This window comes from Cebidichthys violaceus, unplaced genomic scaffold (assembly GCF_023349555.1).
Source record: "Cebidichthys violaceus isolate CVI_PGR_0920_01 unplaced genomic scaffold, fCebVio1.0.p SCAF_16, whole genome shotgun sequence".
Classification (NCBI taxonomy): domain Eukaryota; kingdom Metazoa; phylum Chordata; class Actinopteri; order Perciformes; family Stichaeidae; genus Cebidichthys; species Cebidichthys violaceus.
Window position 1 is genome coordinate 9,296,638 of NW_027176329.1, and position 17,973 is coordinate 9,314,610.

The 17,973-nt window shown below is 39.1% G+C and overlaps 1 protein-coding gene across 1 annotated transcript in view; it reads right to left on the bottom strand.

Annotated features, from left to right (window-relative positions):
• vps50 (VPS50 EARP/GARPII complex subunit) overlaps positions 1-17,973 on the bottom strand; it is a 96,898-nt gene that overhangs the window by 57,504 nt on the left and 21,421 nt on the right. The window contains exons 10-12 of the mRNA XM_068711073.1: positions 14,053-14,095; positions 12,324-12,422; positions 8,434-8,574 (exon numbers count right to left, since the gene is read on the bottom strand). Of these exons, the coding sequence (XP_068567174.1) occupies positions 8,434-8,574; positions 12,324-12,422; positions 14,053-14,095 (283 nt within the window). The remainder of the gene's footprint in view (positions 1-8,433; positions 8,575-12,323; positions 12,423-14,052; positions 14,096-17,973) is intronic.

Here is a 17,973-nt window from a genome sequence, read left to right on the forward strand (position 1 = left end):
ATGTTATGAAACACACAGCTCTGAAAAACTTTAACGTTAATTGCAAGATTCAGAAAGAGACTCAAACCAAAAAAATAAGCCGATCAACTGTCCTCTTATATCTAATTAAAACCTTTGTATACTCATCATTCAAGGACAATAGTGTTGGAAAATATCCATTTTATGTGTCACTAGGATCGCTTTCAACTTATGTAAGAGCTAATTAATGTAAGGACTGATTATAATAATTACATTTGGTTATACAATGACAACTTGAGTTCAAAATGAACCTCTACTGATGATTCTCAAATGGCTCTCACAGAGAGTACTATAGAGCTATACCACACAGAAATATATATATATATATATAAAAATATATATATATATATATATATATATATATATATATATTTATATATATATATATATATATATAAATATATATATATATATATATATATATATATATATTTATATATATATATATATAAATATATATATATATATATATATATATTTATATATATATATAAATATATATATATATATTTATATATATATATATATAAATATATATATATATATATATATATATATATAAATATATATATATATATATAAATATATATATATATATATATATATATTTATATATATATATATATTAAAAAAAAAAAATATATATATATATATATATATTTATATATATATATATATATATTTCTGTGTGGTATAGCTCTATAGTACTCTCTGTGAGAGCCATTTGAGAATCATCAGTAGAGGTTCATTTTGAACTCAAGTTGTCATTGTATAACCAAATGTAATTATTATAATCAGTCCTTACATTAATTAGCTCTTACATAAGTTGAAAGCGATCCTAGTGACACATAAAATGGATATATATATATATATATATATATATACACACAGTATATATATATAAAAGCAATACATCAGCTATGATATAATGTCCATATTCCCAAAGCTTGAAGTGAGTCTTTGCTTTCATTAGATGGCAACTTCATTATTTCTGCACACTATAAGACACCGTGTTGAGCAGTACATTGGAGTGTTAGGTATTGAGTTACAAATGAAAACAATATATTATAGATAATGCAATGACCGCAACTCAATTGAAAAAAAATCCAAAACAAAACAGCCAACATGTATGATAGAAACAGGGTCTCCACTCTTTTCTAGAGGTCTCTTTCCACGACATATCCAGTGATAATCTAACTAGTGTGACAGACAGGGATCTCACCATCCACACAAATATGTTCCTCTCTGTGGAAGTTTAATTGAAATGACGTGCCGTCTGTGGCTTTAACTTCTCTATCAAATCATCTCTTACATGCTTAGAAATTGGTCATCCACGTCAGATTCTGAGCTCTCGGGGGGCCAGACTGCCTGGAAAGATGTGTGTGTGTGTGTGTGTGTGTGTGTGTGTGTGTGTGTGTGTGTGTGTGTGTGTGTGTGTGTGTGTGTGTGTGTGTGTTAAAAGTGCAGCTGGCCCAATAGTAGCCACTGACACAGTTCAGGGCTCTACTGAACAACTCGCCAATAGAGTTCTGTCAACACGTCCAGAAACAAATTAGTCACTGTCAGATCAAACAGCGCTGTCGACAGCAGCTGCACTTTACTTTGTTTTAACTGGTTGCAGACCTCTGCTTCCTTTCACAAAAGCATTGTCAATATAAACAACACAAAATAATAAAGACCCCAACTGTGCACACACTAACAAGAGTAAAGTCCCACTCCTTCTTCTGGCTTTTGTCTCTGAGTGACAAACACCACTTGCCAGGTTCAGTGAGACATCTGAGTTGCTTTCACCACTGCAAGGAATCAGCAATAAGTCAAGTAATGACCGCCATCCCAAAAGATGTTAATGACAGAGCTGTTGCCCAAGGCAGCTAAATTGCACATTGCACAACAGCCTCCGCTGCTGTCAAGCACTGCCGTTAGAGATGCTGTTGAAATGCTATGAATATATAGACCATAACAACACTACACCGAACACTGAAGTTTAACAGGTGGGCAAACACTTGCAGCTCTACAAATTAAAAGTGTGAAAAATGAAATAGTCAACATTATTAAAATAAAGTTTGTAATATACTATAACGCATTAAAGCACGGAATTTTAGAAGTGAAGTGATGCTTTCATTAACATCAGACTTTTAGCTATCTACTCTGAATAGTATATTAAAACAAAACACCCTGCAAACCCTCCCATGATGACTATCATTTATGCACTTACCAGTGTAATAAATCCTCATTTGAATTTGTTTTAACTGCACTCAAACTTGAGAGGTTTTAATACGTTTGCTACAGTGAACATTAATCACTCTTTTCTTACTGAGAATGTATTTGTGGCAACTCATCTCCAAATTAACATTTCAACACCAAAACAGAACCTCATCACCTGCGTGACCACAGCAAACTGTTTTTTTTTTTTTAGGAAAGCAGCCTATGGCACCCGTTGCAACAGCAGGATGTCCAGTCAGGTGTGTTCAAAAAAATAAAAATAAAAGCTTTAAAATAAGTCTGTAAAGAAAAATACCAGATTATATGATCACGATAAATAACCATCTGGATTTTCTTTCAAATTAAGTCACTGCACATTATGTCGTGTAAATCTACTGCTGTCTAGTTCTAGTTCCTGTTGAGTACAGGGTGCATGCAGGTGCAACTGTCAATATGGCTGACAGGTCTGACATAGTAAGACAGAATTGTGGTGGTGAAAAATGATTCCTGAAGATACAATATCAATCACAACACTGGACTTCCGTATAATAACACCTCAACAAATTAGATTTTCTGCAATATCAATAGTACTAGAATATAACAGTATTCTGGTGATACTATTTCTGTGTGTCCACTATCAAACATTACCTAAAATACTAGCACCAACAAACACAGCCATTATATAATACTAATACATGTATTACTAATGTATAGTTTCTACTAAGGGTACTATACTAGAGTTGTTATTTCCTTGTACAGTCAAGGAAAATAGTTGATCAGCATTAAGAGAGCTGAAATAAACAAATACAGAAAAATATAGCTCCAGTTACAAACCGCCTACAGCACCACCAATAGGTAAGCTAATGCACCAGTTTGGACAAAACAAGGCTTACATTTGACATCTCATGTTCTCCACCAGTCAACCACATCACAGCAGCATGTTGCCGGGCAACTGAGGTGAGGGGAGCTGATGAGGGGGGGCAAGAGATGTGAGTATGTATGTATGTGTGTGTGTGTGTGTGTGTGTGAGGATCTTCAGTGAGTTTGATGAAAAGAAGTACACCTGCACAGCACTGCTGTATTGTTCAGTGTGTGTGTGTGTGTGTGTGTGTGTGTGTGTGTGTGTGTGAGTGTGTGTAAATTTTAGTTTATTAACTGGATCCCCATTAGCTGACACTTTAGCGGCCGCTAAATAAAAAAATAATAGAACAAGAAAACTTTTCTCATCAACCTTGCTGGACACAGCTTTCTAATCAAGAGCAGTGATGAGAGTTCGGAGGAGGCAGGATCTATTTTCAGCCATTTGGTTTTCTGAAGACAGTAACCCATCATTATGCACATGACATATGCCGAGTGGTGTCAGGGAGGTTCTCAACGAAGCGCTGAGTGCTTTTTACTCCATTGTGTGTGTGTGTGTGTGTGTGTGTGTGTGTGTGTGTGTGTGTGTGTGTGTGTGTGTAGGAGTGCGCATGAAAGAAATACCACACATTTTATAAAAAAGAGATGTGCAAGCGAGGGCAGGTAACCCTGATTTAGCGGATTCACTTTCTTTGGGAGAAGACAATCACACACCCAAGAATGAATAAACAGATTAACCTGATCAAAAACATAGTCAGCAATCTGTAGACCTGCTTTTTTCACACAAACACGCTCTTAAACACAATTTGGTGCACAACATATTTTGGCAGTTACGTGCAGTGTGAGGCGATTCCTCATATCTACTCAGAAAATTCCCTTGAAATGACTTTGTAAACACAAATCATATCATTACTGATTTATTCTACTGGACACGAAAATCATTGTCGTCGTTAAGGACAAGTTTCAGATTTTTTGCAGCATTCTGGATGGCATAAAATCAGTCATCTATAAGTTAGTAAAGTCCTCAATAATTCAATGTGACATAAAATCAGCATCTACATAAAAGATGACAAACCTATTTCTTATGTATAATGTAAATATTAAACTCTGTGGCTCACCCTTAAAAAAACAAAAAGAGTCTGCTGCTTTTGCTCGAGTTGTTATTTACTGATGCTATCGCTAATGATGTTTTTGATAATTCAATTAACAGTTTCAGGCGATGCTCCTTTTTATCTTCATTACATTTCATGAAGTTGTCAAGCGCTTCAACATAGAGATGGAGATTTTGGAAAGGGACGTATTTATGATCGTCTGCTCCCCCGTTTCATGTTGTGCTTTTAAGTGCTTAATCACAACAATCTTGCCATGCTGCAACATCAAGGTTCACTGCACGTCAACTTTGTCAATTTTGTCATTGACTGAGTCTCCATGGGATTCAGAGAGAGACATTTGTGTTGCTATTCAAACCCCCAGATCCTCCCAAAAAACACACAAGAACGATTCAGGCAACTAAAAAGAACGAAATCTAACGAATGGGGCATCTAGGCCTGAGAATCAAAAATCAAACAATTCATTCCTCCTCTGGGAAAGAGTCAAAAATAATCTTCATGATAAATAGCTGGAGTCTTGAGACGTCTATAGCTACTATGACAAACTATTAACCACCAACAAGACCAGTTTCCATCCATGAGAGCTGGCGTGATATGATGCACAATGGATTAGTGTCACTGTGTAATGATGCTATCAGCAGCCATGATTAACATAGGATAATAGCACTGCTTAACATGAAAAAGGCAAAAGTGGTAGCATCCACTCCACAGCCTCGCAAAATGGTCCACACTTCAGATCCATGACTGCACTGAAGGGTCAGCCAATATCAAAATAATGGGACACTGCACCGTGGAGAGTGGGAGGGATCACTGTGGGTTACTGAGCAGTTGCTTGATATTATTGGGGTGATATTATGGATATTCTGAAAACAATAATAAAAGGCTAAAGTCACACAAGCAGCTTTTAGAGGCTGCGATGTCTATTACAGTCTATAATATGACAGACAGACGAGGGGAATGATAAGGAATGAGGCTGGCCAATAATGATGAGATGTGGATGTAAAATTAATAAGACCCTTTTACAATCACAACCGACCTTTCCGAGTGTTCCCGTTTCCCTTGAATTTTAAGTTGCATAACTAAGAGGCAAGTTCAGGAGGTCTAATGTGGCTCTAACATTTTTCTTAACCTTTATTTATCAGGGGAACAGTAGCCGAATCCACAAACAGCCAGTTTCATATTGATACGAGTCCACAACATTCACACGTTCTCTATGTGCAGCTCCACTGCAGGGTGCAGGTGACGGTCCAATGCCTTGCTCAACAGCAAACCATTGCCATTTGTTTAAAGGGTGGAAAGCTTAGTTTATTTCCCCCCCAACCACATTCTCTGCCGATTTGAAAGAGAATTTTACTAGTGAGAGAGTCTTTGGAAACTTTCATAAAGTCTCAAACAACCTCAGAGAAGAACACTGAAGGACTTTTCCAATACTCAGAAATCTCAAAAGGACAAGTTTTCAAACCCATTTTCAGATTTTTAGCATCTCTAGAAAACCATAGGGTCTTGGCCGTGACTTAGTCTTGGTGTTTGTGTCTGGATTTTACCCAGATGCCGATATAATAATCATCTCAGCGTCTGATGGAGCTTTAACATATTCAAACCTTTAAGAGAGACGGCCAACTGGACCGTAATTAAAGATTTAAATTCAGTCGTCACTGCTGATTAACAGGGCTCAGCGGGCGGACATGCGGCTTCACCAGAAACGTCTCTAAATGCACAATAGGGTGCAGATTCTAGAGATTATTTTTCATTAACATCTTAGTTCTGATAGTAAATTAGTTACAATTGCCTTAATATCCATTGACGATCATCCCTTATATCATCACTAAACGATCTGATCACCAATCAGCGCAATACTACAGCAGATGGGCTTCAAATGCAGCCAGCAACACAGATCAACTGTTTGTGGGTGTTTACATGCCTCTTCACTTGAGTGTGTGTGTGTGTGTGTGTGTGTGTGTGTGTGTGTGTGTGTGGATGTGTTCCCCATCAATCACAATCACACAGCCCGGGGTGCAACGGCACGTCCCATCAATCTTAAGTCGGTAAGAGTGTTTGTACAGTATAATGAATGCGTGTGTGAATATGTGGGGCATGAGTGGGATCATCCAGGCAACACAGTTATCTGACACAAGTAAACACCAGCATGTGTCCATAACGTCTGAACAGTCGCATGCACACAATATTTGAGAGGATATATGATGCAGACATGCAGTAAGCCGAATGAGAGTTGAAGGTTCTGCATTTGACTTTTGAAAGAGTTAAACTGAATATAAAACATCATTCAAGTATGAAAGAAGTCCATTCATTTTCATACTTAAAAATAATTTAGATCATGTGAGGCAGATTATCTTATTTTGTGAAAAAATACCCTTATTTCTCTGAAATTGTGTTTTATCTTATCTATAGAAATTAGTTTAAGATAACGGATTAAAAACAAGCGTGATTTATAGATAAAGCTTTACAGTATATACATATTTTTCACCTTAACTAAATATCAAGTTTTGTCCGACGTAGATTACTCCCTGATGATGTTACATTAAAAGTGTTTTTAATAAAAACTTAGATATTAAGAGCGGTCATGGTGACTATTCTCTTAGGACAAGTAATTTTCCACCTTATTTACAATACCAGTACAATATAAATATGCACTTAAAGTTATGGCTATAAGCATTCATAAGCAAATTGTATTGTTGGTACCAGTATAACAGGTAAGAATCCTTTCGTACAGTAAATCAGTGTCACTGCTTTGATGCATTCAAAGCCCCTCTGGTAAAGGAAAGAGTGGAGTTTGCGAGAAAGCTTTCGCCCCACAACAACAAGGGAGAACTCTTCCTGAGAACTACTTAATATGAATCGGCAGCACTTCATTACATCCACAGTCTTCTGTTTGGGAATCCCACGCACAGCACGCTACCAGTGAACAACTTGGTCCTGGTCGTCAAGAAAGAAAAACATATTTTCCCATAAATCCCACTGAACATTCGCACTCTATTTTTGACATTCATGGTGACACAACAATGTGCTGAAACCCAGTTTGAAGTGACAGAGAAACTGATAATCCTCCATTCGGCTCCGACACCGAAAACATCCCACCAGCCAGCTTGAATGCAGGACACCATTGACCTCCTCTGGATCTTAAGCGGATCCAACCAAAAGAAGCCTTAAACTAGATTTAAAAAATATATATTATGAATTGAACATTGCTTCTTCCATGCCACTTACCAACTGGGGGTAATGCATAAATGGAAAGAGGAAGTGGTGAGAAGTGGAGAGGTAGCACAAAGGTAAGAGGTAAAGGGCAGGGCGTTGTAGATAAGAGCACAGCTGGCAATGCCCAGAGTAAAAGCTGTGCAGTCAAACAGCAAGGCCACACATGGAGCTAGAGTCAGGGAGGAGGGGGATCGATCACAACTGACACATCGGGAGAGACTGTTAAGAAACAAATTGTACCCTCCGATGAGGCAGAAATAACCTTTACCTACACATCTATATACATCTCCACACGGTACTGTAGGTCAGAGTGTAACACAACTCCCTGGGAGAAAAAAAAAACAACTCACTCTCAGCAGAGCTAATGATGAATTGACTGAAGTTCTGGCTTACTGGCCATGCAAATGTTATTTATTTTGATGTGGCGGGAAAGAAAAAGACAGAGAGGGAACTGAGACCGGTATGGACCGGTATGGAGAGCTCTGTCAGGAAGTGCTGCTGCTGCTGCTGCTGCTGCTGCAGTGCATTGGTTCTGTGCGCTGAGCGAGATGAACTGTCTCACAGTGAGGGGCTGCGATATAATAGTTTCTTTCCTTTCCATGAATCACTTTCTCCTCTACGCCTTCATTTCACTATATGGAGAATCTGTAGAGTCCCTTGTCATGAAATAAGGCATTCTTCGCTTGGCTACAAGGAAACCTGAGGCATACTATGAGTAGCACAGTGTGGGAGTGTTTCATATGTACTTTCATCACAGCACTCTGCAGGTGTTGTTTTCTGTTCTATAGTAAGTTTTCACTTAACTGAGTAAAAAAAGTGGTTTCACTGTCTTCAAACAAAGGGAACTGAACAGAAACTTTTCAGGCTAAAATGCTATAGTTTGCAGACAGAATGGCTGGAATAAATTGGCCACACACACACACACACACACACACACACACACACACACACACACACACACACACACACACACACACACACACACACACACACACACACACACACACACACACACACACACACGCCTCCTTACCGTGCACAGGTCCTTGTACTGCATCTTCTGGAACTTGGTATCGGCGTTGCCGGCACACAGCTCCACATATCCCAGCACCACTTGGAACACCGTGTTGTGGATGGCCTGGGTGAAGTGCATGTGGAGCTGGTCCATAGCAGTCTGCAGAGAGAGAGACAATACACTGTAATGAAAACCACTATGCTCAACATGTCACTGTCATCTACCAGTGTGGATCTGTGGAAAGGCAAACAGCAGGGACATTGCAAATCAAACTTCTTGGAGACTCACGCTGTATACTCGACATTTGGAATCATATGCAGACGTATTTTGTCAGCTACACAATACGGCATTGAGGGAAACTGTGCTGAGCTGCAATGTTGACGTCCAAGTGAAAATGGTCAATGTTGCCTCCAGTTTCCATGATTCACATTTCTGAAACCAGCTCAGTTTGCTGTTATTAATGAAGCCGTAACGGCCAAGAACAAATAGAAAAACACAACGGCAAAGGTATATTACTGCCATGTTTGGTAGCACAACCAACTGCCTCCGGCTCTTTTCACTTGCAGCACCCTGAGGAAGGAAAATGTCCAATATGAGCGATAAGAAAACCACGCACATCCAAACACCCAGTGTCCGTCAGGATGGGTGCTGGATTAAAGAAATATCTAACAGGATTAAAACAGATAAGTGCTCGAAACACTGCTGCAAGTAAATCCTTTAACGGGAGCTATTTAGTGTGCGGATCTATGTGTTATTTTTGGGGGCGGCACAGCAAGCTGTAATCACAACACTGACACATTATCACCTCATGGAGTTGATATGGCAAATATGTTAGCAAGCTGTGGCTTATTTACAAATCAAGCAAGAGCAACATTTGCATTTATTTGGCGTTTCTGGCCACCTGATGAATGTTTAAAAAGTCCAATATTCACTCTTCTTTTAGCTGACAATGACCTAAAACACCCCAAACTGCAGACTCTTTTCTCTCCAGGCCACCCATGTTAATAAAATTAAATAATAATAGAATATAGATGAGGGCATTACGCAGTATGATTTCTTCAATACTTCATTTATCATTAATTTAGGGATTTAATTTAGCAAGTAAACACCAAAAAAAAGTGTTCTTCACCATGATTTGACCAATTACACCTCTAAGTACAATCTTGCTCCACTGCACTGAGCTCTGTGACTTTGCAATTGTATTGTCACTGTCACGTATTCTCACAAGTTGCATTTGCCGTTTCGCAGCTCCCACTCACGGCCTCGCTGCGGGACCCGAGTGAATTGAGGACACCAGAGTCACAGTTCTGCAGTGCAATTAGATTGTCTTACTGCAAGCTCACGACCGCAGAGTGGTGCCCCCCATCCATTCTGACTGCCTGCTGCCACATAAGTCATCCAAACATTCCTTCGCTCCTTTCTGAGGGAAGTTTCACTTCATCTGGCTAAAAAACACCATTAAAAACTGCTGGCTGTACAACGCATGGACTGTAGACAAGAAAAAAGAAGTCAGCTAGCAACTCGTATTGTAATAATCATCATCTTTAGACACAATTATCGATCAACTGCAAAAGCAAACTCATTCATCTGCAGCTACTTATAGTAGACAAGCAGATGTTTCACTCAGGCTAATGCAGGGAAAGCAAACTGTGTGTCAGCTTCATTAGGCTGTGACTATTAGGTAATGAGAGTTAAAGCCAGAGAGACCAATGCAAAGAAAATTAATTTATCCAACTAAAACATTTCAGATTAAAAGTGTAAATCTGTGCGTGTGTGTGTGTGTGTATATGTGTGTGTGTGTGTGTGTGTGTGTGTGTGTGTGTGTGTGTGTGTGTGTGTGTGTGTGTGTGTGTGTGTGTGTGTGTGTGTGTGTGTGTGTGTGTGTGTGTGTTGCATCAAAACAAGGCTGCAGTAAGAGCTCAGATTGAGGCAAAGATCATAGCTGTAGCTCAATGTGGCACAGATGAAGAGAGAACGAGACAAACGAGCAAAAGAAGAAAAAAAGGAAAACAACAACAAGCCTTTAGGAGCAATGGCGAGAGGCAGCCAAGAACAACTCCTCCCTAAGCTTTGGAGTCTGAAAATGCTCATTATCACAGTAATAAGAAAAACACAATTGATTCACAACAAGCAGCGATGTCTCATCTCCACCTCAAGGATGGGTCATCATATTTATTAACATCAACATGGGCTCAAGTTTCGCAAAACAAAGAAAGAATATGTTTGTTTGCCAGGATGACAATGAGGCTTCAACAAGGATCCTTGTATTTTTTTTACTGGAACTTGTAAAAAACCCTTGAAGCATAAATGCTGCAGAGTGTATGTTGGATAAGGTGATATAACTTCATTTGACTCACAGGCTTTCGTTACTTTCACCTGTAGGCTCAGTGAAAATGTGCCTGTGCAGTAGCTGGATGAAAACTGGGGAAGAATTCTTGAAAAGAAAAGTCCTTATAAACGTGGCAGGAAAGTGTTATTTTCAGACATCGCAGCAGAGCCTGAATTTAAGGGCTTCCCTTAATCCCGGGGTTGGAAGAAAAGATCAGGGATCATAAAAAAAAACAACAGATGGGGTTAGGGTCAGAACCTAACCTGAAAAATCGCAGCAGCTATTAAACCATAACATTAATCTCTGACGAAGTTGAATTACGAGAGAGTACTGGTTAAAGTTATTATTAAAATAATAAAGTCGGTAACACAAAGTTTACAGATATTACAATAAAAAAAACTGTTAAATTTATCAATTGAATGCATGTGGTATAAATATATCAACGAATATGGAAACGTTACAAATTATTGTATAAAATGTGAGCTAATTTATTATTTATTATTTTCTATTGAGTTATTTATGCATTTTAATTATGGAAATATTTGTATTGTAGAAAAACAGTCATTTTATAATTGAGATGACCAGCATTTACTTCTGGACGGTTTAAATTGTACTTTGGGCGGTTTGGGACATTATGCTGCCTATGCAGTTCATAATTGGATGGCGACTCATTTCAGCAAGTTGGAGTAGAAAAGTAAAAATTATTTCAAGGATGACAAAGATTATGGAAGCACAACGTTTATAATTCTTGATTACAACTCAAGCCTTGACTGAAACACAGGAGTAGGGAGTTAAAAGTTTTTCACCTAAGAAGAAAGCATAAGGTCAGGGCTATGAGGAAGAGAAGAAGAAATGTAATTATAAGCAGAAGAAAGAGATCAGGGCCAAGTGAGATGTTGATGGGGTGTGTGGGTTATTAAACAGAGAGGCCTTAGAATTAGAGATCAATGCTTTTTAGCAAGAATGGGATTTAAGGAGTAAGAAAAGAAAAACACGAGTGATAAAAGACAAAGTCTGTGTCATTTAAGCTTATAGTCCTGAATATTTCTTCCTAGGCATTTTTAACAGAAACTACAGTATCTTGGTTGTTGTTGTTCTTAACATAAATGTTTTACAGCTTAAAATGAGCTGCAAAAGAAGTCACATACAAACATGTTGTTGTGACTACATCATCTCAGCTGGTTTTTATGTTTCGAGAGCTTATTTTATATTATCCAAGGGCTATTTTTTTGTGGGTGATTTCTGTGGGTGTGAGCTGATTGACAGCAAGCGGAGAATAACGTAATGACAAAAGGATGGCATGCATGCCCCGTGGCCTAAAATATTCTCTACTCCAACGACAAAACCCTGAACTCACTGAGTCAAGAAAGAACAATAACAAAGAGAAACTTAAATAACCCAAATTACATTCTCATGTTTTCTTTAATAGTTTAAGCAGCCTGTCTTATACTGTTCTAATCTAAATGGTGGAAAAAGGTCGAGAAAGTAAGGAAACAACATTGTCTATATGAATATCTATATATCATCACATCCAGTCACATTTAGCCCCACCCCCCTGTAGACGAGTCAAACCACTGACCTGTGTCTTGCCCAGCAGCGTGTAGGCCAGTTGGACCTTGGTGTAGTGCGAAACATCAAAGTGCTTACAAGTCTTCGACAGGGCGACGTCAAGCTGCTCCTGGAGCCAGAAATAGAGAGATGACAAAGAAAAAATAAAAGAGAGGGATTATCAACGATGAGACCAGGGATTTAGATAGATGTATAGCTACCACACAAGGCCAAGGGTAATTGGGTGTGGATGTGGGTGTATACATGCCAGTGTGTGTGTGTGTGTGTGTGTGTGTGTGTGTGTGTGTGTGTGTGTGTGTGTGTGTGTGTGTGTGTGTCTTTGACAAGGAGTTAATAAGTGAGGTGAGAAAGTAAGTCAAGGTTAGCAGGAAGTTTGGATGTACAGGGATGTGTAACAACCCTGACCCAGTAGCAAACCTCAAAGATAGAGCTGACAAATGCTATAAGTGATCTAACGCATTGCGTCACAAACGCATTTTCTCACGCTTCACGAGCTGTACTTGAACATGGAATTTCAATGATGCTCTACGATGGGTCATTTGATGATTAAATGTAGAGTTTGAAAATGGTTTTGGTTCCTGCCATTGCAGTTTTCTACAATAATTTCAGCATATAAAGAAGGAAAACGAGCTACCAAATGATTTTCTAGTAAGTACATTGATCCTGTAGTTTGTGGTCATTATGACTGTCAACTTGATGTGATGATAGCGGATAATACATTTTCTGCATTTCTACTGTGCCTGATCATGCATAGAGAGGAGTCCCTTTTTCTATTTAATGAAAAAGTGGCTTCTCTCGGTTGACTGGGCGGTTGCTCTTCTATAGAGGGCCTGGACAGCAGGAGACGGTTAGCGTGCTACGTACAATTGGTATGTGCCTGTGCTGATATTGCATTTTTGCCAATGTGTTTCGCCTCTTTTGCTCTTCACACTGACTGTTTACCTGCATTCAACCAAAGAATGCTCGGAAATAATTGGTCAATACTACTCGGACGACAAACGGACACAGGTACTGCATATGAATACAGAGATTACACACTAGGCTGACCACCTACCATTGACAACTCTATTCTGTAAAGCATACACACAGTATATGGTGTATATGTATGTATTTATAGAGTGTATATACTGTTTCTGGCTCTTAGCATTCTTAAGATGAAGGTGTTGAATACTAAAATCCTACTCTTGATGTGTGTTTGTGTGCGTTTACCTTTGTGATTTTAGAGGAGTTCGCATTGCTTATTCACAAACTCATGCTGACAGGAAAACAAATGTGCACCTTGCTGCGATGCTGTGTGTGTGTGTGTGTGTGTGTGTGTGTGTGTGTGTGTGTGTGTGTGTGTGTGTGTGTGTGTGTGTGTGTGTGTGTGCATGCACGCGTGTTTCTTGTGTACAGACGAAACCGTAAGTAATTAATCTACTCAAGCACAGCAGCAGCAGCAGCGCAGAGAAAATTGCTTTGCATACCATTTTTCACGACACAGCCAGAGATGAAACTGATATAATTCACTGTATTCGTACACAGACAATAATGACGTTCTGAATGTGTCAATATTTGGCAGACCCAGAATGAGAAAGGCAAACTATCCAAATGTCAAAATGAAGTATAAATTGCTTCTTTCAGATGAGAGCTTGTGGAAAATTACAAGGTTAGAGCCCAATCTTATTCACTGCTAAAAGTCTCTTCACCGATATCGCTTTCAAATAACGTAATTAGAGATAAAGCAGGACGGCACATACCTCTATTTGCTCCAGAGTGTCTTGTAGTTTGGAATTCAATTCGCTGTGAGGGGAGAAAAAAGGAGATTGAGAGTTAGCAACTCTATTCTGAAGAAGAATATGAAGTCAAATAACTAGTAACTTCTTTATATAAATGTTTCAATTAATTAATACTTAAGATATTAATGGTTTTAGTCTAATGACAAAATTAATGGAAAAAAACATATCAAAGTTACTGGACTCTTTGCAAATTCAAAAAATGTCTTTGTTTGTAGTTTGATAGTTTAACAGTTAACAACTAAAAATATTCTCAATTTACATATTCTAACATTTATTAATGAAGAAAGCCATCAAGTGATCTTCTTTGAATTGATTAACTCTTATAGGAGCCCAAATTAAAAGTCATCTAAAATAGAACCACTTTGTTAACAAGCTGCAGCCCAGCCTCTCATAATTCTCCTCCTTCATACAAACAGGGCAAAAGTATAAGAGAAGGATGAATTTCCAACCAATACTTTGGGAAGATGTGTGTACCAGATAATCACGACTGCAAAACGCCTACACACCCTTGGACTGACTCAGATTTCGCCTCATCCTGGGAAATGCTTTCAACTCAAAAGCTGCAAAGTAGCAACCGAAATCGCGACTATTTTGCCTCGTTCCTGGGACATCAATTCAATTCCCTCATGACTCCCCCGTTCACTGCGCCCATTCATAATCATGCTCTGTTCCACCATTTCCCTGTCTCCGTCTCTGCTCTGCTCGGGGTCTTTTTCAGGTCAGCCTGCATTTACGCTGTGCCTTGTGAGACCACAGTCGCCCAAGGGAGAGAGTGTCCTCAACAAATTGCTAATTAGGCGTCTTGGCTTCAATTGGGCGTCGAGTGAGGGGAGTGAGAAGGAGGGGGCAGAGAAACACAGGAGACTGCAGAGTGAGTCCCACAGGTCGTTTGCAGGTAACAAAATGAGCATATGCCATTTTAAAACGTGATGCACTGTAAGCCTTTTTATTTATCTGCCTGTGCGTGTGAGAGAGAGAGACATTGTGTAGAGGTATGATAGACAGGACACACACCAACTGAACAGTTAACACATGTTTAAACAAAGTAAAGAGAAACTAATATATGGCCAGTAAGCACAATGTGGAGAAATGGCAAGATGAGCTAAGAAGTTTGTTTAAGAGTTTATAAGAAGCTACTCACTATCAGCGTCTGAACTAAACTACCAAAGGTGGTTGAAAATTTCCCATCAAACAGTGTAAAAAGAGTGATACTCACAATCTATATTCCTAGAGATTCAAGACTAAATCCAATGAGTTGAGCATGATAAGATGAGACATTCTCAGCTACAAGATCAGTGATAGCTAGTATTCTTATTCCACTAGAGCACCACAATGGGAAGTCAATAGAAAAAAAAACACGCAAAGTAAGTAAGTTGGCTCAACAACATAGGGTTGAGCGGATCAATGTCAGGTCCTGGCTACTAACGAAAGGCGTCTGAATGTCCATATGTGAGGCCCAGGAGAGTGATAAACAAAGGCTTTCAGGCCTGGCAGCCACACTAAGGAGATACAGCAGAGGAGCAGAGGCCAACAGGATAAATACCCTGTTCCTCACAGAACTTTCTTTTATACTCCCAAGCTGCAGTGCGGTAGAGTAACAAAAGCTAAACTACAAACTGAACAGTATTGGAAGAACATATGAGAGAAAAGAAACCATCCCAACGCACCTGATGCTATAGGTTCACATCACAACAGCGACAAAATGGCATGGCTTTGCCTTATATTGCACCAAACATCCAATGATACACGTGTGTGGCATTGAGCGCTTTGGTTGGTTTTCCAATCCCATTCTAGACTTTTGCTAACAGGGATCTCCGTGATATGAAGACTAGCTGTTAATTACAATGAATATGTTATATTGTTTGTTTAATCTACATAGAAACAGAAATGTAAAAGCAACAATTTGTGGTTCTATGGGGAGTTAAGTTCTGTCACTATTTCTTGGCTAGGCCAGTGAGGAAGTCACTACTTGGCCTGGCACTTGTTGGGAATAAAAACAGACAAGATAGGGTGTAAATTGTGAGCTTAGAGTAGCTGTTTTCCCCTGTTTCAAGTCTTTATGCTAAGCTAAGTTAATTGCCTGCTGGCTCTAGCTTCATATTGACTTTACAGACAATAGGGCGGTATCAATATTCTCATATAACAGATAAGCAGAGTTCTCAATTTTGTCTTTAAGAACTCGCTGAGCTTTTGAAGAACACAAAAGGTCAACTCAAAGCCAACAACACAGGGGACAATATTAGCAGTCCTGTTTGTTTCTATCCCGTGAATATATTGCCAAATTACACTGTCCAGTGAGTGTACATGTGTGTGCAGACGAAGCTCCTCCCCACATACTGGCATCCTTCCATGATCACAAAGAATGCATAAATAACAGATGAGGAGCGAAGACTAATTAACAATCTGCTCCCTGCAGGGACCATAAGGACTGAAATAGTTATGCGGAAATAAAACGAGTGGTTTTTAAAACCCCGCTTTCTATTATCGCTGGCAATAGGTGTCCACTGGGCCGTGAGGCAAGCCCCTACACAGTGACTGCTGACATGCCAAATTTCAGCAAAATGTGGACTCCTGTGCTTGAAAAGGATCTGCATGACGCTCATATTTTGTGAGGATGCTTTGCTGCAGTCATGTTAGCCGCTGCTACAAGGCAGGCGGAGAGGCAACAGAGTGGCAGGGGAAGAGCTTCAAAGAGTGAAACATAGCGGGAAGGGACATCGTCAACCATAATTATGCAAATGAGACAGCAGATGAGGGTTAGGGGGAAGTAAAAAGAGTTCAGGTTGAGCAGAAAAAAATTTAGGAAGGAATTTCTAGAAAGAGCACTAGAAGAATTGATTACGCCAGACCAGAAGAATGTGCAGCAATTGATTTCATTAAGTGGAAGGTTTGATGTAATATTTAGATATATAGCTTTGGCCCTTTCTCCAGTTCTGACTTATGGGCTCCGAGGTCACCATCCAATTAAATCCAAACATTTTGAAAGCAGATAACGTCAGACTAAGTTATGCTCCCCTGACATAACTGGTGCGCATCATAAAAAAAACAAAAATGTTATTCATCTTCTTTCTTCCAAGCATACAACTGTAAAAAAAAAAAAAAAAGTGATAAGTGAAAAGAAAATTAAAAAATTGACAAATAAAAAGGCTTAAGTACTGTGGTCCAGCTGAATTTGTATGCGTGAAACCAAACCTGTCGGAGTGGGAAAAACATCTTTGAAAACGTCTTACAATCCGGCTGTCATTGCGAGTGCTGAGAGGCCTTTATCATGATTAATAAAGCGCTGCAAGTAAACACAAATCAAAGTGACACACAACTACCTGCTCGTACAAATTCTGCACTGACGCACAATCATGCCGCCTCCAAAAGAAAATGCACATCAACCACAAATAAATCTGTGCTCGCACTGACATGTTGGGCAGCCTGCACAGATTAAACGTAGCGGCCCTCTGCCCCTCTTCCTACACTTTGCACCACTTGAAGCTGCGGCTGAACCGCCCGTCCTTCGAATACATTTAGAACACCTGAACAAAACCACCCGCCTCAATGCTAAGACGGCAATTAGCTGAAGTGGAAATCTGGAGGAGCTTCACTTAGAATGACCCTTAGACAGTTCGTATGATATCTGGTTAAAAAAAAAAAACTAGCAGGTTCTAAGGCAGCATAACATTTGATCTCTAGTGATGTTTTTGTTGTTGTAACAACAAAATACTCACAAAGTGAAGAGCTTTGCAATTCTGTACTACATTCTTGAAATCCTGATTTTGTGGCCCAGAAGTGAGATTTTTCATGAGCAACATTAGTTTAGTAAACGTTCAGTTTGTATACATACATACACACACATATATATATATATATATATATATATATATATATATATAT